The sequence below is a fragment of the Plectropomus leopardus genome, chromosome 10 (assembly GCF_026936395.1).
Source record: "Plectropomus leopardus strain MGB_pleo_1.0 chromosome 10, ASM2693639v1, whole genome shotgun sequence".
In the NCBI taxonomy this organism is placed as follows: Eukaryota; Metazoa; Chordata; class Actinopteri; order Perciformes; family Serranidae; genus Plectropomus; species Plectropomus leopardus.
Window position 1 is genome coordinate 4,585,169 of NC_142185.1, and position 23,703 is coordinate 4,608,871.

Consider the following 23,703-nt stretch of genomic DNA (forward strand, 5'->3'; position numbering starts at 1 on the left):
CACGTCAACCTCATTTTGGATTTATCTGCATATTGTTGGGTCTATTTGGACTGATCTGGAAATCAAAAATGAACTGAGCGATTCAGGACTAACTTGTATTTATGATTTAATTGGGAAATGTCCAATTCAGCCAATCGTGGGGGGCTAATTATGTGTAATTTTTTTATATCTATTTTGGTTGTAGGAGATGCACTGACTCCGGGTGATGGAGAAACTTATACTGAGATAAACATTTGTTCATTAGCAGGAATGTCACACAACATGGAAGTGAAAGCCATCTACTGTTCATTTCAACATAAAAGTGCAGTAAAAATATTTTGTCCTAAAATTCAATGAATAATTGTGATAAATAATTGTGATCTCAGTATTGATTAAAATAATTGTGACTACCATTTTGGCCATAATCGTGCAGCCCTGGGCTGATGACAATTAATAACGCCCCTTGGAAATCAAAAATGAACTGATAAGTTCAGACTAACGCTGCTGCACAACCTCCTCTGCGATATTTTAAAAGCAAACTAAAGACTTAATTGGGCTTTTAATTGAACTTTACCAATTTACTTATTTTTTTATTGACTATTTATTTATACATTTTAATCTATTTTACTGTTTTCCCTAGATGGTTTATTAATTCTTTTTTTTTTTTAATCGATTATTAATATTTGCGTTATTATTCTTTCATTTATGTTCTATCGACTTAGATTCTATTATTTTATTTATTTACTTACCAACTTATTATTATTATATTAGATATATTTATTCATTTTTATTTTTTTATCTATAGGTTTTATACTGCCTGGTGTTTCCTCACTTATGGTAGTGTTTCCTCAGTGCCCAACTTCATGAGTACTCTTATTTAGTTCCTTAAGTAATGAGTTCTGCTTTTTTTTACCCATGTGCCTGCTTTTTTGGCTTGTATGAAAAGTGCTATATAAATAAAGTCTGATTATTGATTGATTGGTTGAACACACATTCATGGTTTGGTCTGGCGATGCCATGCTGGTATACTGAGACTAAAGCCAACTATGGTAAGCACTTATAACGTGGCTAAAGGGAAATGGGTCTCTTGCCTTAAATGGCCACATTATTTGCTGCACAATATCCTGTTGAAACATTATATTCCCCTGCAGGAAAACCGAAACAGCATTTTATGAGTTGAACTTCAAAGTGATGTAATTCAGCTGCACCCTCGGGCTGACTGTTTGAGTACCATAAAAGTAATCATCTGTCCAGTGTTTGGTGGTGCCAGCTGGTCAGTCCTCCCTACAGTCACAGACTACAGCCTGACACAAACAAAAGGCTATGACTTTGCTGTCCACCCTAATTTTTATGCCACTGTTTTTCCCAAAAACAACTTGTAACACACAATGATTCAGTTACAAACGCCTGAAGTAAGTACATCACATAAAACTCATCCCTACAAGTTGACAGCTGAGATTTTCTCATATTGAAGAAAGACAGTTAGTTTTGAACCTGTGCTAGGTCTACTCAATCTGCAGAAAAACACTTCTTATATAATACATAATGGATGAAGTCACTGTTATGATACACACAGAAACAAAGTGAGTATCCAACCTTTTGGTCTCACAGAATGCAGAGCAGCTATTTGTGTTGAAGGAAGTGAGAAGAAATAGAATCCTATATAAAAACAAACAGTAAACAGCAATGAGAAGCAGAGAAAAAGCCGTCCCATAGAAGCAAATAAACTGAGAGACCAAAAACTAAATAGCTCCCCAAAGACGGCTTCGGGCCCCTGCCCTGTATCTGGGAAACATACACTGGAAAACATTTCACAAACACTTCAAGCTGAGCTGACTGAACCCCGGGAGACACTCGGCATGGTGTAGGAGACGCAGGGGTGCTCATGTTAGGTCCCTACAGCATCAAGTATCAATGTGGATCAAATACAACTCCAGAGCTAAAATTTCAGCTCGTTTTTCAGCACTTTAATGATTTGATTCTACTATAACTACAGTATGTGCCGGAGTTCCTGTCAGTATCACGTTGTGGTCTGTGCGCCACTCCACCCAGACATGGCTGAACACCATTACGGTCAGGTGGCACCCAGTTGTCTGAGCCATCACTTCAAGGCTCGTCAACCCGGAAACCAGTCCCGCCAGCCTTCCATTGATTTATTTTGTAAACCAGTTCAGCTCCCAGGCTCAGCTCTGGGAGGAGAAGGGATAAAAATGATGGAGGAGAGAAGTGACATGATGGATAGTTACTGACAGGAGCCTAACTGGTCTCCTGGAGGCGAGAGAGGTGTGAAAAAAAAGAGGATTGAGAGGGGGAGTGAAGTACAAATCCCACCTTGTTTACTGTGGTTACGTGGTCCTGCAGCACTGTGAACTGAACGTGGTGCTACATCTGTCGAAAAAATATATGCAACGGTAACACAAGAGGATGCTTTGAATACAAGTATCCAGCAAATGTTTTTAGTCTTTTCTTGCTGTGAGCCTTTTTTAATCTAAATTCTCTGAATGCCACAGTCATGTTCCGTTTAAAATAAAGTATAAACTTGATTTTGAGGAGGCCTTAATTCAAGTACAAGTGCTATTGTTTTTGTTAGGCAGCATTCCCTCTTTCAAATGCTCCTTTCTTTGGAATTAGTTTAATGACTACCATTCCAGAGTCATAGAATTATTTTGTTAAATGACAATAGCATAAAATGTGATGCGAAATGTAAGTTGGGTTTCCATCGAAATGTAGTGCAAATTTTAACAGAGGTCTCAGACAATAAGCAAAAGAAAATTGGAATTTATGTGCTTTTCCATCCACTTCTGTTAAGCAAGTATTGGAAGTTGGTTTGTCGAGTGACGCTAATTCTCCAGTCTTTATAACACTGCAGAAGAATGCCCTGAATGGCACATTACAGGACAACCCACCACTTATAGAGCACGCACCGAGCACTTGAAATGTCAAACAGAGTTGTGCATAAAACATGCAGAGAAACGCCCAGAAACACACTCACACGACTACTGCACTTAATTTAACCTCATCAAAAGATTATCTACAAAATCATTATATTGAATTCAGTGTGCTTTTGACATTCCCACCCATCATTCACTCTTGTTTCTTTATTAGCACCACACCTCTGCATTTAGCCGATCATTAGGTGTACGCGGGCATGTTTCAAGTTGATCTGGCAGCTGAAACCACAGCTGGGAGGTGGCTGCTAACTGGACACACCCTGAGATGGATGAGACACTCAGATAGAGATAACTGTGGAAAATGACAACTGCACCAAGAGGTGTCCATCTACTGCACACATGACTCTTTTCATTTGAAATTGCATGTGCATGAATCATTGAATTGCTCTATTTAGAAAGAGTCAGAATAGCCTGGCAGCAGTGATGTTCATGCTTTCTGCTGCTTTAATGGGGGCATTTCAGAGACACTGCTGATCACATCACACACACACATAACAGTGTGCTCAATTTAAGCGTCTCCCCACAGTCATTTAAGGGGATCTCTAAAGAGGAGATGATGAAGTGGTAGCACATTATATATTAAGGCTATATGATGCTTGAAAGAGGCCCTTTAGAGGAGTTAAACTAGACGTCCATACTGTTATTTTTGTGAGACATGAATCTGGATATTCAACAAATTTAATGAAGAATTTGCTTGCAGCAGGAATACTATGGGTTACCATGTCCAGGCTATCTTACACATAAACTTATTTGTGGCAGCCCACCACAATAAAAAATGGAATGACCATTATCGGTCACTCGGAGCGCCTTTGGAATATATAAGGCCTTTGCACCACTTTCTTGTAGTGCAGAGCATACTCTGGGCACAGGTGGAGCAGTAGAATTTCTACCCCAGTTAAAGTGAAACTTAACCATCGATTGTGCTGGGTCTTAAAGTTTAGATTCTCTCGCCTCTGCAGCAGCTGCTCCTCTAATACATTGATCTGGTCAGCTCTGATCACCCCTGAGGCAAACTCCTCAAACTGCCGATAAAAAAAAGAGTTCCATCTGTGCTGCATTCAGGGACCCGCAAGAACGTCTACATTTAGAGAGTGGGCATAGAATGATTAAAAAGGGATACACAAACAGGTTTTGTTTTTGTTATAAGGGGGGTGTTTCCATTAACCTTCAAACTGCGCACATCAAAATTGTGAATATGAAATGCACCTAATATGAAACTCCCCTATTCGCAAATTTTAATTTTACGTTTCTATCAGGCGGTATTTCAGGAGATTCGAAAAGCCATATTTTGCAAAACTTCAATGGAAACACTCTTTTCACTTTTGCAGGTGACATGATGCTATGGCTATATGCTTGTCAGTAGGAACTGGCTCCCTCATGATGCAGCAGGTGCTACAGGAAGTATTACTGTATATCATAACTCTTCAAAATTTGAGCGGATCATCCGAAAGTTTTGAATCTACAATTCCTTTGTGAAATCCTTCACTATCACAGAAATTCATAAGTGGTTGCTCCCACGTATAAGGGGCTTGCCTTTCAATTATCGCTCGCATAACACGCCTATGTCACCTTCAATTTGAAATAATGATGGCTAGTGTGGTTGCTTTCATAGAAATAAACCCGCCTATAGAATATTGAAATATGCCACAAAAAGAATGAAATCCTCTGTTTTCATTATCCTGTATATTAGATTACATCATAAACTGCTTAGCTGGAGCAGGTAGGTAGGTAGGTACTGTGTAAGTGAGCACACCCGAGACACCCCAAACCAAAGTTAACAGTAAGTTAACATATGCAAACACACTGCAATGCTTATGTAACCACTGCCTAAAACAAAACATAACAAACTAAAAATACAAAATGTCCAACCTGTTTACTCAAACCTGAGACTGTAAAAAAGGAGGCAAACGTAGTATTTTTCTCTCTGTGTAACCTTGGTGGAGCCTTTCATTATGTTTCAATAACAGCTGAGGCACAGTGCCAGTGTTGCTGTAGAAACTATTTCATTTTGTCCAAGGAAAATTAAAATACTTTTTGATCTATCTTGTTTTGGACCCAAACCAAATTGTACTGTTAGCTTCACATGTTGGTAAACCCCTTCTAGTCACAAGGCAGAGTGCACTAAGTGATTCTGCTCCTGTGCAGAGAGATTTAACCACACTTGCCTTGTCAGGACACCAGTATGACCATACAAGAAAATAATGTGTGTTATCGAAACACAAAAGCTATGTGCAGCAGAGAAAACACGTTGAATGGTACACTGAAGTTTAGGTTAGGAGAGTGTAAAGCTCCTTCTTTAAACAGTTGCTTGGTATTAGAGGCATCCGCCCAAAGCACCATTTATGGTGAATGAATCCATCACCCTCTCTCTCTTCCTCTCAAACTAAATAGTTTCCACATTAGTTGCCAAGTGATCAGTTGGGCCTGTGCTGAGGATACAGTCTCTGTCGGGCTAACTAACAACACAAGTAGTGCTGCTGAAAAAGTGGAAATGGGTTTGTCTAACAGACCTATCACACCTTAAACAGAGATAACACCATCACCTGCTTTTAACAGGTTTAAAGACTGACTCACACAGGCTTTATAGCAAACAGGAAACACATAACAAAACACAAAAAGAATACCGTTATGTTTTCTAACCTTACAACTTTTAACCTCCTCAACTCCTCTTTTCACTACTATAGACTCATTTTTATCTTTTTTCAGGGAGGTAAGGAGGTCTTAGGGGCGTGTAGCTGATCAACAGTATATGGCACTTACGAGTTCAGCTCAGCACTGTGTGTCAGGTTCTTCTAGTCATAAATCTGTAATGAACATTGTGCTTTGGTTAGGTGCCTATTCAAACTTTTAAAGCCTATAGTGTATAAGGTCTTAGAAAATTATGATGGAAGTGTATTATGGCCATTCCCATGCTCAATTATGTCTCATAAGTTGTTGCAGCAGTTTTTGGTTAATACTATTTGTTACACAAATTTGGGCTGCATTTATGAATAACTAAATAAATCTACCTTTACCTTTATTTTGGGGCATTTTTCAGTGACTGGATGGCAAGCACTTCTGATCTAGAAACTGTATTTATTGTCAATAAATGACTACTATGGGGCTACATCATCATAATAAAATATTAACATTTTTATTATGACATAACAAATATTAATATAATATACATAATAAAAATTGGGTGCAATGAATCCACAAGTGTTTCAGCTTTCAGGTCATAACCAATTTATGCAATTACAATACTGTTTATGAATGCAGAATTATTCAAATAAAAGGCAAAATAACACATTTGTACTGCTCGAGAATTCAGATATTTTGAAGTGAGAGGTCAGAGGACCTCTATGAAAATGGTCATGCTAGTTTTTCTCCTTCCAAAATTTAACCTAACTTTGGGGCATTATTACTGAGGTTTCCTACTTTTATATGACACCAATATCTTCCCTCTAGCTTTAAAACACAGCCTGCTACAGCCTATGAAAGACTGTAATGTCAGCTGAAGACGCAAGCATCCCTGTTTAGGGGAAGAGGTTTTTAAGTAGGGCTTACAATATGGAATATGATTTGATGCATTTTTTTAAAGAAAATTTCAAATCAAACCAAGTCCAAATTTTAATTTGGCACAATGTGGGGAGCTTTGTCTGATAGCTACTTTATTTGTATCTGTAGTTCTTTCAATTATTTAGTCATTTAGTAGTTTACAGTTCTTAAGAGTAGATTTCAAAATATTGATATCTATATCGTACATGGCGATATGGCCTAAAAATATTAATGTTATTTTAAAGCCATATTGCCCAGCCCTAGAGTCAACAGTGCTTTATTAACAATATCAACAGTATAACACAGCAATAACAATCATTTACCGTCACTGTTACATGAAGGGTGATCTCATCCTCTGCTCGGAGGGACATTTGCGAGGAATTTGCAGACATTTACTGCCACTGCTCATCTTCTTTGAGTTAGCTGCTAACTGATAGTAGTTGGTTTTATATATCACCCGCGCACGCAGGTTGCACATATAACGCAACGTCAGAATGTCACACCACTTCTGCCCACTGTCCCATCCTGCCATCTGTCCTGTTTATAAAGAGCATATTTCAGCATTGTTAGTGTCTCAGCATAACCACACGAGATTCCCTCCTTGAGCATGCAGTGTAAAAGGGGCTAATGACTCCTCCTTGTGGTGCCCCATATCTGCCAGCTGGGGCCTTCCACAACTTTTAGCTGTAACCAGGCCACATCCAATTAATCCATTTGTCCGCAACTCTCATTTCAAACTCTCCCTTGCCTCTCATTACCATATTTCTCAGGTATGTGTCAGACCTCTGGGTGCTAAAACACAGCACACACACGCACAGTAATCTGAAGCACACAAAAACCCTCATGCAAAACATGGCATCACAGCATTAAGACTGCAGAGACAGAGAGAAAAGCCTCTCCCGTCCTCACTCAGCTTCAGTATGTAGGGCACTGGGGGCAGGCTTGGCTTTGTTCAGGCAGATATCTCTGACATTTTTAGGCCCTCATGGAGCAAAAGCAGCAGCATATCCCGACATGAAATCAGAGCTTTGGTAAACAATGTGTTCCAACAGTTATGGCAGAGTAAAGCAACCTGTGGTTGCGCACTGAAAGAACTGCTGATGGAATCACTATTCAGGGTCAGACAAAATTTTGCCCTAGATTAAACTCCAAAATAAAGCACAATCAATCAAAAAAGAAGAATGTGAGCCAGCTCTATAGTAAAGGGAAACAATAATGTTATGTGTCTGTGCCTGCATGAGAACATTTTTGCTTTTACTGCACAGCAAACAGTCATAAAAACTGGAAATTCCTCCTTACACAAACTAGAAAAAGGCCATTATACCGCTGTACAATGATGTGGAAGTGCAGTCTAAATACAGAAAAAAATTGCAACAGCCTCACACTGTGGCTTAGATGGTTATGAGTTGCTCTATTTGATTTAAAGTTCAGTGGATCATACATGTATAAGAAAAGCTGTCAATGTACAGGCCTATTTGGACATTTGAAAACGGCTGATCAACTTTTGAATCGGAGATTTAAACCATAAAGTTCCATCTCAAACTTTTATCCCAAACATATGCATGTCACAGTGGAATGAGCCATAACAGACATGTCCTAATACACTGAAGGCAAAATGCTTCTAACATCCCGTTAAACCAAACACCTTACGCATTTTACATGCTTTCAGTCCACAACTGAGAGAAAATTTCAGTGGGCAGAAAATGAGCTGTTGACTGAAGATAAAAGGTGTGCACAAATGTTCCTGAGTGCAGTAATGTACTGTTTTTAAAAGAATGCAAATGGGCAGTCACAAAGCTATTTGGTTATAGTAAAGGCTTAAAGAGATGGTAAAGATTTTTTTAAGTTGGGTTGTATGGGTTATTTATCCATAGTCAGTGTTTTGTATATGTCAGTCAGCACACTCCCAGTTTGGAGAAGCAGCAGGAGTACCGATATGCAAGCTCAGCGATGTACTGCTGTGGGGGGAAAAAATAGAATACCGTCCAAATTATGACAAAAAAAGTCATACTATAGCATGTCTACCAAAATATGCCAAAAAAGTCACAGTATCGTATGTTGTCAAAGATATGTTTAAAAAAGGCATAGTATAATATAGTCATAGTCATAATAGTCAGAATATATTGTCCAGTACAAGATTAAAAGAAAGTCATAATACAGTGTGTTGTCCAAAATATGACATTTAAGTCATAGTATAGTCTGTTGTCCAGGGGTCAGCCACAAAACCAACTTTGCCACCTAAAACAGTGCCACCTAAAAAAAATGTTAATCAGGAGGCATTTGGTGAAATTCTTTTTTTTTTTAAAGTTACCCATTATTTTTAACTTTTGCAATACAATGTCATAATATAATGCATACATAAAAATCCCTCCTCAAATGTCTAAGTATTTAAAAGACCTTTGAAAGCTTGATTTGAGACATTTTATTGCCAATTAAGGCCTTATTTTGAGATAAATGGATTCAAAGCTTTTAAGACTTTTTAAGGATCCGCAGAAACACTGCTCCAAACTGGTTGCAGACTGGTTTTTACTGTATGTAACAGGCTACCTATGGATAAGTTCCCCTCATTTCAAAAGATGCAAACAATCCCAGAATGAGTGCATTCTTCCCACAACCTGCTGTCCCCAAAAACTTTTTTTGTTCACTGGCCATCAGTGGAGCTTACCTTGAAGTTGCTGGAGTTGACCCAGGAGCTGGCGATGCCGTCCACCATCTTGTCCAGTGCAGTCTGATCCTGCTCCAGGTCGTGGGACTTCTCCTTGTCCAAAATGTAATCAATGATCTCCTGCCCCACCTGCAGCCGGCGACCCATGTCCTTCTGCAGGACCTGGGCCAGGCAGTTCTCCATGCTGGGTTCTGTCATCCTGGCCTCTGATAACCCTCCCCTCTGGCTTCCTCAGTCTTCCTCGCTGAATGACTGACCGACTGGCTGCTAGTGATCCTCCACTGCTCAAAGCAGCGGGAATGACAGCTAAACAAAAGGAGCCCCAGTTAATGAGTGTTTGGGCTGGGTGACCCGGAAAAGGGAGAAAAAAGAAAGCAGCAAGTGTACACAGTCTGCTTGTATTTTTATCCCCGAGGACAGGCCTTGTCTTCGTGCCAGGTGCTAGCTGCTAGCAGGCTAGTGGCCGTGCCCTAGGGATGGATGGAGCAGGGCTTGGGGAATGGCAGCAATGCAGCATGTGTGTGTCTGGACAGCAGCTGGGGAAAGTTTACTACTCCCTCCCACTTGGGTTTTTTTTCCCCTCTTCTTCTCTTCAAGGAGTCTGAGCCAAACCGCTACAGCAGGGGTAGAGGAGGTGGTTTTGGCAAGCAGCGAGCAAGACAGCAAATGCAGATGGATGGAGAGGGACTAGCTTAGAGCTCCATGACTTGTCCCGGGATCTGCCCTGGAGAGCCCTGGAGGAGCAGAGAGGACAGCAGACGGTAGAGGTTCATTCATTATAAAATCTTTTATTTTTGATCCCTTAAGATACATTAGCATTCCTCACACTTAATTCATTTACAGGGTTTTTTTATCTTACAGTAAAGTAGAATGGTTTAGTTAATATAAATTATTTGGCCAAAAGTATCACCTTCTGTCCTTACTGAGAGTCCTACTGTACAGCATACAATGATATTTTAGACAATTTAACAGTCAGGCTGCATCTACTATTATATAAGGTTCGCACACAATTTTAATGAACAAAATTTCAAAACTTTCTTCAATTTTTTTTTTGTCAGACTCTCCCACCGTTTTTCAAACATATCAGAATCAAACTCTCTTTGTAGCTGAAAAATGAAGATACGTCCAAACTGACATAGTAGAGCTACGATACGTCGACAGCTACAGAAAACAAATTTGCTGTTATGTGACATTACATGGAAGGTTATCAACAAACGATGTCTGTAACAATTGCTACACACACAATACAATTTCCATGACTTTTCAAAAACGTTCAATGATTTTTACTGATTCCATGACTTTTCCATGCCTAGAAAACATGATTGTAAAATTCCACAACTTTTCCAGGTTTTCCATGACCTTGGCAACCCTGACTGTATTTTCATCACCAATTAATGTGTCATTTTTGCTATTAATTATTTAGTCTGAAAATGTCACAAAATAGAGAAAAATGCCCATCAAATTCTACCCTGTGGTCACAATGATATCTTCAAATTGCTTGTTTTGTCAAATCAACATTTCAAAACCCAAAGCGATTCTGTTTACTATCGCATAAAGCCTAAAAAACAGCCTTAAAATCCTAACATTTTGGAAGCCTAAACCAGATTTTGTTAGCTTAATAGCTGAAATCATATGTAAAGCCGTTATCAAAATAGATTATTTCTCTCTCATCAACTAATCAATCTATTAACAAAATGTCTGAGCCCACCCAACATCAGTGGCTGACCTCACTAATCTCTGCAGTTAGGTTCCTAAATCTTGTAAAAAGTCTTACCAGAGGAGCTGACGCTGTTATGCAATAAGGTGTGTTATTAACAGATATGGGTGTCTATATACTTTTGGCCGTGATGTAAGTAGGTCCCCAGTGCATCAATAGGCTACAGTTGCAGAGCCACACACGAGTATCCACAGATGACATACAACGCTGCTCACACAACAAATGTACTTTCACAAATATAATCAAAATTAAAACAAATTTAACTTAAAAAAAAACTTAAAATTAAAATTAAAAACAAAATGAAAAGACAGTTAGACTAACGCTCTGAAATAATTCCGTCACCCAAACACATCCTCCATCTCTGACAGCTTCAAATGCTCAGCTTGACAGCCCACTACTGCCATGGAAACCCAGAGGGGGCTGAGGGCTTCGGCTTGAACTCAATGTGAATAAGACACGAGGAGGACGCTGCGGTGTTTATTTGCTCCAAAGTGCTCGATCATATGCTGACTGCGCTTCTTCCATTCAAACAACCCCGGGCGTTTTGTGTGACAAGACTGTCTACTTGAAAGAACTGTTTAAACAGCCTCTGTCAAACATGAGGTATTTGTTCTGGGGGGTGAAACTCAAACCTGCAGGTCCTGAAGCAGCCAGATACGGGCCAGATTCACTGGACTATGACCTGTTTGGTGCCATAACGTGTGAACTACTTTCTCCTTTGTGATGCAATCATTATGTGAGCACAAATAATGAAAGAACTTTCCCTTTCTACGTGTCTGCTGTGGCAACAGTTGCTTAATCTATTTATTTGGTAGTTTATTTAGTGAGGAAAACACAAACATTGTTACGTAGAAATGAATGATGCAATGTTTATGGGTTTAAACTGCAACTAACTAAATCAGCAGATATAATAAATACATAATAAAAACAATAGAACCGATACAACAGATTGTGTGTATGTGTATAGCCATGTGTCTGTGTGCTCTGTACATGACTGTGTATTCGGGGTGAGGGGGAAAAAATCAATACAGGACAGCATCGCAATATTCTGTGCGGCGATGTATCAAGTACGGGTGGGAATCCCCAGAGGCCCAACGATACGAAATTATCATGATACAAAAGTCATGATACACTATTAATGTCATTTTAAGTGTTGCAACAAAATTTATCACAATATATTGTGATTTATTGCCCTTTTTCAACTGCAAATGATCTCCCCAGAAAACCTTTCTCAACATCTGCATCATCAAATAAGAGAATACTTTCATCTCTGTTGTTATTTTTACTGCAGCAAAATGTATCCACTGAACAGAAAAAAAGAACAACTGATTTTATTATCCTAGTAGGCTACCAAAAGTTTTATTTTTATTTGTGTGCATTGTGCAGACGCCCCCTCAGCCACACGTCCGTCCGTGTGGCTGAGGGGGTGTCTACACAATGCACGACACCCAAACAAACAAATATGGAGGAGCTGGAAAGCGATATTGAACGTGGAGATTCAGCACAAAACACTGACACCGTTGTTGCATCTTCAAGAAACTCAAGCAAGTTCAGTTGCGTATGATATAGCACTTAGTATATCGCATAAAGTTTAATACTGTATCATGATGTCTGAAGTATCGTCATGATATCCTATCGTGGGGCCTCTGATGATTGCTTCTCGTATTGTGTATGCACTGATATTTAGGTGTCATGGTGTGTGTATTTGTTGAAGAAGCTGCAATGGTCGAGGGTTGCAACAGTATACCAGTTTCAAGGTGTAGCGTACCACAGAAATTGACAGTTATCATACGTGTACATTTGCTTATCTGCGGCAATGAAAAATGTCATTGTATGAAGAATCTTACCTTTATTTATTTTCTAAAGGGAGACGCATACTTTCATTTAAAAACAATGGTTTCAGGTTTGAACTGTAGTAATAAAATTTTTAAGTAAAAAATTTATGATTTCACTTCTTTGGTCCTCTCAAACATGAGCAAATAGGCTTGATTTCTTTCAAAAACGCAGGAAGAAAGCAATGAGCAACGAAAGACAAAATGGTACAAAACTTAGAAACTATGGTACAACACTTAATGGTACAAGATATTATTAAAAAGAACGACAAAATAACCTGATAATTAGTTAAAACAAACAAACAAAACAAACAGAGGAAAAATAAAGTAAATAGCCTAATTCGTTTTTTCTAGCTTTTTTCTTTTTTTTTCTCTTATATTTTTCCCTGGCTATAAAAAATAAGTAAATAAATCTACTGGTTTCTTGTAATTCAAGGTGCATTTCTTACTAAGTTGTTTTTTGCATTTTCCCATGTTTTTGAAAGAAATCACAACAATTTCTTCAAGGATTCAAAACGGTTAAGCATCATTGTAATTGCTATTAATCATAGTTCTGTAACACCACAATACCATGACGCCGTGATATTTTCTGAGATGGTTTTCATACCATGAAAGTCTCATACATTGCAACCCAACAATGGTCAGAGCAAACTACATTTTGTTAATAATGTATTTGGTTTCTAATTTTGCAGCTGCTGAGCTGTTAAACTTGAAATACAATATATGTCATCAACATTTTAATTTGTGAAATGATTTTTTAACACTATCCTAAAATTGCTTGTGATTCCTCTTTATTCAATTTACACCACACTAGAGGTGATAAGAATTAATAGATGATTGATTAATCAGTCATTAAAAGTTGAATCAAAAATGTGAAATTTAACCGATTGATGGATAGGCTGTGAAATGCTGTTGAAATGTATGCAATATGTTACTGTGAGCCTTGACTGAGGTTAAAACGCAGTTTGGATAGTTTGAAATAGCAGTTTCTATTTATATTTGTTTCAAATGACGAATAATCGATTAATCGATCGTTAGTTAACAGATTAATCAATTAAGGAAAGTGCCCACAATTTGAAGCCCTACACCAGACTATTACTCTCACCTTTGATAAACTCGTCCTGGTCACACAGATTTGCTTGGTGTGAAAACACACACACACACACACAGACACACACACAGACACACACACACACACACACACACACACGCACACACACACACACACACCCCTCTCTGCTTTTTTACATCGTTAGCAGAGCTCCTGCTAGCTCCTGACCATCACTGCTAGCAATGCCAGACCAAGGAGCGCCTTGACAGCCACCACATACTGCTAACGTGAAACAAAAAGCTTCCCCTGTAATGTCCCCCCGCGGCCATAAAACATTCCTTTTCTTTGTTTCTCCCTAAAACAGCAGGCCAAACTCCCTACTGTAACCAGACAGAGAAGGTGTGCAGGGGAATAAAAGCTAAAGCTAGCCCCTAGCGAAGCCCTTCCTTTCAATGAAACGTCAGTTCAGACAGGCAGCACAAAGAGGAGAAAATGTGACAAGGAGGCGAGGAGGTGTACCTACAGCATTATTTTTCCTACTCACCATATCCCGCTTAACCTCCGCAGCTGCTCTGGACATACAGCTCGTGCTCCTTTCTGTAAATGTACAGTGTACGGCCTCAAATCTCTTGTGTCTTTCTCTTTCTCTCACTCACACTCTCCACCCGGAATGCTGCCTGCAGGACAAGAATGGGATCGTCGTGCGCATGCGCAGTCGATCCAGGGATGATGTTGGCACTTGGAAAACTGTCGCATGGCAATGCAAAAAAAAACCTGTCTGTGTGCAGCATGGACCGCAAAACTCGACGTCTGGCGACCTCTACTGGACACATGGAGGCTGTGACTTGTGTACATAAGCGTAGAGGACAGTGTTTACATTATCACTCAAACTGTTGCGCGCGCAAAGATAGAAAATGGGGATTTAAAGGTTCGGTGTCCGTCTCGAGACAAAATGAGGGCTGGGGGATACATTTCTGAATTTCGGGAAAAGATGTTCCGGTGTGACGCATAACCCGGCCATTTGGGTTAGGGACTGTTCGTAATTTGCGAGGGGGGATGGGGTTATGCAAAACGGAGAAGGCGTTTTTAAAAAAAGAACTTAGGAGGGACTTGGATTTTGTTGTTGTTTTGTTTGTTTGTTTTTTGTCTTGGGGAAGGGACATACAACTTTAAATGGCAGTGTTTTGAATTTATTTTACCCTCTGAATACTACATCCTGCTAGTGAGTTTGAAATGCATATATGTTTGTATTATATATAAACTATTTTAAGGTTATTTATAGAGGAGGGAAAGTGATGTATTGGGAAAAATATGTTGATATTGTTGGGTGATTTTTTGTTTTTTTACAGGATATGGTTAGTGCAAATTTTTGGCAGACACACATGTAATAAAATTAATACTATAACAGAAGCTCTTGTCATGCTTGAGATGTTCAAGGGCTGCCAAAAATGTGAAAATCTGACTATAATTTCTGTTTTCGGCAATGATCAACAGTGTAAATTTGGTGATTTTTAAAGAAAAAACATCTTTCAAACCTGTATTTGGACTTGAGAGGGTTTTTAAAACAAATACAAATACAACCATTTAAAGTGACATTTCCCTCCTCTGGACCAAAATTTACAAAAATAAAAAATATACTTCCCTTCACAGTGCTTAAAAAATATCACAAATGTCTTCATTTGGCACCAAACCCTTCTCTCCTCATAAATAACAAACAGTCCCTTAGGGTCAAACAGTAACTATGTAACTAAATCACCAAATTCAGAATCTCTGTTGATAATGATGGTTAGTATTTTTATTACTTTATTATGAAGCATTAATATACTGAACATTAACAGGCATTGTAATTTAGTAAGGGTCAAAGCTACAATTCTTCCCACTGTGTTGTAGAAACATGAAAAAAAAAAAGTCATGTTATAATTGCAGAATTTGATATTGTGGACATCACAGCAGGCATATAGATCCTCACAGTAGTGTTGCTTATAACATTAACGATGAATGTAATCTATACAAGTGTCATCATTAGACATAATAGTGTGACAGTAAATCAACACGGGCGACAGGAAGCAGGAACCTATAAAAGATTATATTATCTTTTATTGGGCTCCTGACCAGAACCTGGATTCAGACTTGATTTATTCTATTTACATGTGCTTTTCCTATTGTGACATGTCAAAATGTTCTTTAAAAAAAGGCTTACTGCACTGCCAGTGTGTGTATATGTTTTTTTTATTGTTAATCTGAAAAATAACACAAATTAAATGACTGCTCCAGAGTACATTTTTGGATCATTTATTTTAAAGATCATAGTTTACATCAGTGGGTCTCAACCAGGGGTCCAGGGATGCCCAGGGGTTCTTGAGGGAGTTCTCGGGAGTCCCCGGAAAAATGGGGAATATTTTTTTCAATATTTAACTCACAACAGAAGTGAGCCCAGTGTGAGTGTGAGTCATGAGAGTGTCTATTCTGATCACAGGTTTCACTTTCTCCATGCTTATCTCCTCAACTGTGGATAACAACTTAAGAATTCTGGTCTTAACCATTTCTAAAAAAAACTAATTATTGCTAAATTTTATGATATGAGTCCTCAATAAGAAAAAGGGATGAGAACCACTGGTTAACAGTACAAATTTAACAACACTCGAAGACAAGGGAGCATAACGGCCTGCTGCAAGACTGAGAGGCACATCTGTCGATGTCAAGTAAGTCCAGGCACAACTGCTGCCCATAAATCAGACTCTGTGATTTTGCACGCACCATCCAATGTGCTCACTGAAGTAATACCCACAATCATGGCAGTATCTTTCATACAAGTGTCTCAAATGGTGTGATTTCCACATACTGAAAGACACACTGATTTCTGAACACAGTTCAAAGTTGATGCATGCGACTGTACTCCGACAGCCAGAGAATAAAGTCCACACTAACACAGTGAGGACTTTCACTGTGTCTCTGCGCCCTCTTCAGCGGGCTCCTCGCTCTCTGAGTCCTTCTCCTCACCGTCTTCCTCTGACGAGCTCTCTTCATCATCCACCGCAGCTGGCATCTTAATGACAATTTCATCATCTTCATCGTCGTCATTGACGACCATGGACTTCCTCCTCTCCAGGACAGAGGGGGTGCAGAGTGGCGTGGTGTCCTGCAGTGGAACAGATGTGCTCATTAGCCACACATGCTCATTCAGGTACAGAGAGAGTGCTGATTTGTTTTCTTCAAGTTTTCTACTTTGGTCATACAATGCAGTTCTGAGTTAACACAGTATGTGGGTACATGGGTTTTATCACGCAGCCACCAAGAGACACACGCGATAAGCTTAACGCACCACGATACTCTGGGCACAGTTGTCTGACCCCAGATCACTGGTGCACCTGGGGCCATTTTCAGTCTGTGCCAAAGCTGAATGCAATATTAGTGTTGACCTTACATCACTACATGTAGATGCATCCATGGAATCTGAGGACTTCTTCTTCTGAGGCACCTGGGCAGCCTGAGAGTACAGAGAGCACTAAATGTTAACATGGTGCCAACAAAACAAAGCATAGATACTCATAGAGGGGCTCTACAATGCAGTACACCCATAAAACTCCATGTTTTGACACAAAGATTATGCCAATTATCACGGCTCTATAACATTTCTAAATTTTGAGGACTTGTGTTCCTGAAGGTATACTTTGCAGGATTTAAAAAAAATAAATAAAAATGTTTAGACTCATACACAAGTAGTGCTGGGCGATATGGCCTAAAAACACTATCACAATATTTTTAGGCTATACTGCAATACACAACATACATTATACAGTTAAAATAAATGCTTTAATAAAGTTAAATGAAGTACTTTTGCAATAAAGTTAAATGAAGTTCTGTTTTAACAAAGTACTGTAATAGTAGAAATTAATAAAGTAGTTATAATTAAGTTTCATAATTTACTGCGATAGAAAGTTAAATAAAGTACTGTTTAAATTCAATAAAATAAAGTATTGTTATAATAAAGTTAAATTAAATTACTATTACTATACAGTTAAAGTACCATTAGAATTAAATTGAGCAGTCTTATAATAAAGTCAAATTAAGTAATATTATAATTGAGTACTGTTACAAAAAGATTTAAGTATGATCATAATAAAGTTAAATGAAGTACTGTTAATAAAGTGAAAATACTGTTAGTATTAAATTAAATAGAGTAATATAATGAAGTTAAATGAAGTGTTAAAAGTAAGGTTTAATTACTGTTAAAATACAGTTAGAAATATTATACATTCATATTGTCTACTTTTATTTAGTAAATTTGTTTTTTACCAACATCAGTCCTAATCAAATATATCATATATTCATCAATTCTCAGAATATTAATACTTTAAATGCCAGTTTTAATTCATTATGCTACCATGGTTTTAGATGAAAAAAGAAAAAGAATTGTTTTCAATATACTATGCAGAGTAGATTTTTTTTTTAATCACAGTCTGGGATATGTCAATGATTTGCAGAAACTCTGATTGTGACAATGCACCTAGTGGAAAAACCATTTATTTTCTCCATTAAAAAAATGTCATCATGTGAAAAATGGTCAAATATTTAAATTCCAAGGCAAAGCCCAGAATGACACCCAGAAATAATACAGTGCATGTTTTCATGCTTTGACAGCTGTGGAATCAAACACTGCAGTTTGAATGGGTTCAATGGTGTGGTAAACGGGCTTTGCACTGAACAGTCTGGATGTAACAATTCAGTTTCCACAGTGTATTTTAAACTTATTGTAGAAACTGAGCTGGAAATTCCAAGATTAATCAAAAATACACAGTCTTGCTAAAATGTATGCCATGTGCATGAACACAGCAAAAAATTATCAAAAAAAAGAATGAAGAGCGCGTAAAATGTGCTAAATGAGGGTTAATGTGAAGTTCTCAGAACAAAGATTTGAGCCAAAAAATTAAATAATTGGGTATATAAGGTTGGTCATTTACATTTCAGGAATGAGTCTTTTTAGCTGAGATAAATACACAACAGCTACATTAGCTGCCATTTTAAAGTTGCTATTTTAGTCTAAAGATACGTACAAATCCAGGGAAGTCGTAGTCGATGCCGTGTGCTGCGATTCTCTTGCGGAGCTTCGCCTCTTTCCGCAGGAGTCTGCTTTTCATCTTGGCGACCTGCTCCTCTGTGCGTTTCTTGTTGTAGCGCGCCACAGCAGGATTTGAGGGTTTTGCAAATTCTTTTTGGGAGCCAACGAACAGCTTCTCATGCACCTTCTCTGGAGGCATCAAGTGACCTGGGAAAGAGCATCGACAACATCAGGGGAGTGATCTCGGTGCAATTTACACTGACAGCCAGTAAAGGAAGACAGATGACTGACTCACAGTGTTCATAAAACAGACATAATATATCTTTACTGTGATCATTTCTGTAAACAAATCATTGAAAGTCAGTTAATACTAGACCTGTACATGAGCAATACTCACATTTGATGAGTCTCTCTCCCATGAGATAATTGTTCATGGTCTCTGCAACAATTTTGGCAACCTCGTCACATTCAAACTCTACAAACGCATAGCCTTTGCTCCCACCTGTCTGACACAATGACAGAAAAACATTAATTAAAAAAACATATATCACAGTATCACATATCTCAGCACTTTCATATCACACATCCGCATTTGATTGACCCTTTAAAACCTGCGTTGACATCAGTTTCCTTGTGCTGCATTCAGATGCTTTTAACAAACAGTTTTACCTCTGAAATCTGAGAACATTTTTTTGATTTCTTTTAAAAACACGTAGTGAGCAACTTAGCAATAATTGTCCTGTCAACTGTAAAAAATATTCAAAGGTGACAAGAAAATGACCTGATAATGATCTGAGATGGATAATTAGATATTATCAACAAAACTGAGAGAAAAATGTCCAGAAAACTTTTATTTCATTTCATTTCATTTTATTTTAGGGACCAAGTACAGTTTAAAACATCAATGTTACCATTTTATGCACCGTACCACATAATAGTTCACAGCTAATTAGCATAGAATTTTCTTAATTATGTATTTAAAAGTATGTTAGACAAAATAATAATTTTCTTTAGCACTTTTATTTAGCACGTTATTTTCTTGGTTTGTTTATTTGTTTGTTTTGCTTTTTGTGCCTTTTTTGAATATTTTTCTAATTTCTTGCTAATTTCTGGGCCATTTCTTGCCAAATTGCTCATCGCCCTCACATGTTTTTCAAAGAAATCAAGACAATTGGTTCAGTTTTCAAAGGGCTTTGGCCAATCTGTTTTTACTTATTAAATGTATTTCAATGTAATGCTTTTAGATCATTTTTTCCTGCTGCTGTTGTCGGCACATGGGTTTTATCACTCTGCCAATGGGTGAGCAGGTGATAAGCTTAACGTACCAAAATACTTTAGGCTCAGTTATCTGATCTCAGACCACTGTTTGATCTGAGATCATTTTCAGTCTGAGCCAAAATCAGCAGTCATCTCCAGTCAAACTGATGGAACTGTTTTAGCCAACAGTTCAGTCAGCAAACTGAGAAAACCTGAATCCTCATTCGTAATGCACAGAATAAGAAGTGGAAAAGAAAAACCTGGAGGTTAACCAGCTCAAAATGATCTTATTAATGCGTACCAAACACAAAAATAGCATATGTTTTTCTTATCAGAACACATTACTCTTAAATGGAAATCGATCATATCAGGCTTTGTTGAGTTCAATATTTTAAACTAGCTTCATGTATTTCGATATCATCTGTGCTACCTTTTTACTCCTGGACAGCCGCAGCCTCAAGACTTTCCCAAACTGTTCAAAGTAAGATTTCAGCTGTGGTTCAAACAGCCCGACAGGCAGGTGACCAACATAAATCACTCCAGGCGTCAAACGGCTCTCCTGCAAAATAAAAAAAAACAAAGAGAGAGAGAGAATAAACATGAGGACAAAGCAAGAATCACCTATGCATGTATTTTTAAGATTGCACATTTCAACTTCATCATAGACAGACAACAGCTGTAGAATAAAGTAAATAATGGAGTTCCATTCAGCTGCTTCTGTTTCCTGGTATAGTGCATGATGACTCCAGTATGGCTTAATGGGACACTTGAATGAAACAGAGCCATTGTTAGTGTTATTAGTGACACCTGTGATTTTCCGATGACAAATTAAAACATCAGCAGTTAAAAAGGCCTAATGTATTCCCCATAATGTAAACATGTTTAATATTTAATTTCAATCATAACTTGTTTCTTATTATTGTTTTACTATCTGTATTTTGATTAATACTTGTGACATTAATGTTAAATAACAGCATCTTTTTTTATTACTTGTTGTATGTGACGTATAATTACCTTTAAATGCACATTAATGCATTTTGTATTGATAAAGACAAAAAAAAGTTACAATGTGCAGCTTTTCAGACAGACCTGAGTCACATTATTTGCTTTGGTCTTGACGCTGTCAAACCAATACACTATGAGCCAGCTAACTGAGCATGGAACTTACAGGGGTACTATGCCCATTTTCCAAATTTAATACGTAAAATATAGCTTTTTTAAATACATAAAACATTATTCCTGTAGTCTGAGACAGGCTAAAAATGAGTGAACAGAAACAACTCTCTCCCAAATCCAAAAAACTAGAGCGCTAAAACTCAAATTTGTTGTGGTGATTTGGTTGATGTTCTAGATGACTCTGAGGGCCGCCAGGGGAATATTCTGAGTATATGGGGACATCTTCTGTTTCACAACTGGGAAATATTCTGATAGATTACATCTTATTTGGCTGTTAAAACGAATATGAACATTCAGTGGGTTCATAAAATCAGGTTCAAGTAAAACCAGCCAACAATTTGTGGTCTTAAAAACATTCTGAGAATGGCACAATGCAACCACTGCAATGTTTCAGTGATGTTTGCAGCGGCAAGTTTTTTTAATTACAAGTTTTTTCTTCCTAAAATTGAGAACAGTCTCCATAAACCTCAAGAAATGTTTAAAACATTTATTTATTTAATTTTTGTTAGGATATCACACTAAATTACATTTCCATTAAAAATGTTCTGTAATAGAATGTTCTTCTCAACAATATGTTCAAATTTTTCTTATTAAATGTTCTTGCTTTGTTCTCATGTAACATTGTGTTTTATAAAAGAACATCATATGATCTTTCACCTCTCAACATCACCAAAACATCCTCAGAATATTACAGTTATAACTATACCTCTTAGACAGCATCTAACCTTAGGGGAACATTGTTTAAAATAATAAACATCCTTCAAAAGTTCTTTGAACAGTAGATTAAAGTGTTTAAAAAAATACATTATTACAAGTTGTAAGTAACGTTGTGGGTCAGTTTCCTGCTAGCTGAATTATCTGTGGAGCAGCTCCAGACTTTATACCCAATGACATCACAAGTTTGAGACTTTCTGCTCTGGTTTCTGGCTTTGAGAGAGAACAACTCATGTTCAAAAATGTTGACTGAACTTTCCTTGGTCACAGATTTAACATTTTAATTTAAGCGCTGTTCCCCTTTAATGTGGCACAACACCTCTTATTACGCCTCACGGCAGTTGTAACAGTCAGACCTGACCATGGTGGACTGGCTAAGTTAGCGCCCCCTTTAATGGTAACTGATATTTCAGTTAACTACGTCCAAACATCTTACGGAATAAGCTTTGGAGTTCTTAATTTCGGCGACGTTTCCCTTTAATGTGACAAAGTACCTCACTACACCTCATAGCAGCTGTAACAGTCAGAGACTGGACTGTGGTAAACGGGCTATATTAAGGCCTACTCCCGACAATGTTAGCTGAAATTACAGTGAGCTAGGTCACAACATTTGACGGGTAACGGGATAAGCTGCGACACCTGCTCCAGCTAGAAGAAATTAGAATAAACGAAACATTGGCAGCCTCGTGCATTGTGAATTCATGTTTCCTCACGTGCACCCACCTTGCCGGATTTGTTCTTCTTCGCCTCCTGCACCTTCTTCTTGAACTCAGACTCCTGTTTGGGGTCCAGAGCCAGCAGCTCTTTGGCCCTCTGAGGAGCCGCTTCGGCTTTACTTTCAGTCATTTCGAGTAATTAACGGGACGGAACATAAACTCTACAATGAAAAACAACAACCTCACTCAACTCTCTACAAACCACGTTTGTCTCTTCATCCGGTTGTCCATGTGGTGACAACCAAAGACACGCGGAAAGACGATTTTCCTTCATTATCTATCCGCGTGCCTTCGTTGCAGCGCCATCTACAGGCATGGAGGAGAGGCTCTGCTGTTACAGTAACAGGAGTGAGTATTAAAAAGTATGGAAGCCCATTTCTTTCAATTATGTAAACTCTTTTATTGTCATCATATAATTTCATGTGTCTCACTCATTACAAAGCCTACCGATGATATTTCCTTTTTAAATCACAAATTACACAAATAGGTGTGTCAACCAGTTCATCAGAATAACAAACACGATATATTAAGTATAATGATTATGAAAGATAAACAATTTCTGTCACTTTTAACACAATCTTAGTATAAATTGTTATGTCCTATGTCCTAATTATAAAATGTCATCGTTATTACATATTATTTTTGCATATTGTATATTATTACTTCAATTTATTTTAATAATATATTTTAACAGCTCTTATATATGGTTATAGTAATTATTTTTCAACCTATTATCTCATAATTATAGGATATGATATTATTAGATGAGACACTTATTATTATAATATACCATCTCATAAGTTTAAATTAACAACACAGTACTGTAGGTTATTATGTCATAAGCATCATTCACATTTTGATAACAAGCACTGGAAACTCAATTTGCATGGACTTTTTTTTCCCAAGTTGTGGAAATTCATAAAAAGATCTAAAAATTAAACAAATAGCAACAACAAGAATACACACATATACGCACAAAAAAAACGTGAAGGTTACTACTACTCCTTCTGTCGTTTGGAAAAAAGTAGAAAAGAAGGAAAGGGAGGGAG

General features: G+C 37.8%; 2 protein-coding genes and 2 non-coding genes across 23 annotated transcripts in view; all 4 read right to left on the reverse strand.

The window, feature by feature from the left end:
- The window catches only part of clasp1a (cytoplasmic linker associated protein 1a), a 117,096-nt gene extending 102,646 nt beyond the window's left edge, over positions 1–14,450 (reverse strand). For 13 of the 20 annotated variants that reach the window (XM_088082879.1, XM_088082871.1, XM_088082882.1 and 10 more), the window contains exons 1-2: positions 14,277–14,449; positions 9,133–9,866 (exon numbers count right to left, since the gene is read on the reverse strand). In XM_088082879.1, coding sequence (XP_087939005.1) covers positions 9,133–9,330 — 198 coding nt within the window. In that variant the 5' untranslated portion in view covers positions 9,331–9,866; positions 14,277–14,449. Of the gene's footprint in view, positions 1–9,132; positions 9,867–14,276 lie in introns of all 20 variants that reach the window. The other 7 variants (XM_088082883.1, XM_088082885.1, XM_088082891.1 and 4 more) reach the window with 2 other exon arrangements.
- A 1,558-nt stretch (positions 14,451–16,008) lies between these two features.
- nifk (nucleolar protein interacting with the FHA domain of MKI67) lies at positions 16,009–22,901 on the reverse strand. The gene is made up of 6 exons (XM_042494842.2): positions 22,662–22,901; positions 20,479–20,607; positions 19,189–19,297; positions 18,787–18,998; positions 17,157–17,219; positions 16,009–16,871 (listed from the first exon to the last, which is right to left on the reverse strand). The coding sequence occupies exons 1-6, from the start codon at positions 22,782–22,784 to the stop codon at positions 16,674–16,676; spliced, it is 834 nt and encodes a 277-aa protein (XP_042350776.1). The 5' UTR covers positions 22,785–22,901; the 3' UTR covers positions 16,009–16,673.
- LOC121949651 (small nucleolar RNA ACA64) lies at positions 16,991–17,121 on the reverse strand. The gene has a single exon (XR_006106274.1). It is a non-coding gene; the product is annotated as a small nucleolar RNA ACA64 (small nucleolar RNA).
- Positions 20,054–20,183, reverse strand: LOC121949650 (small nucleolar RNA ACA64). Its single transcript, XR_006106273.1, has one exon. It is a non-coding gene; the product is annotated as a small nucleolar RNA ACA64 (small nucleolar RNA).
- Positions 22,902–23,703: the final 802 nt, after the last annotated feature.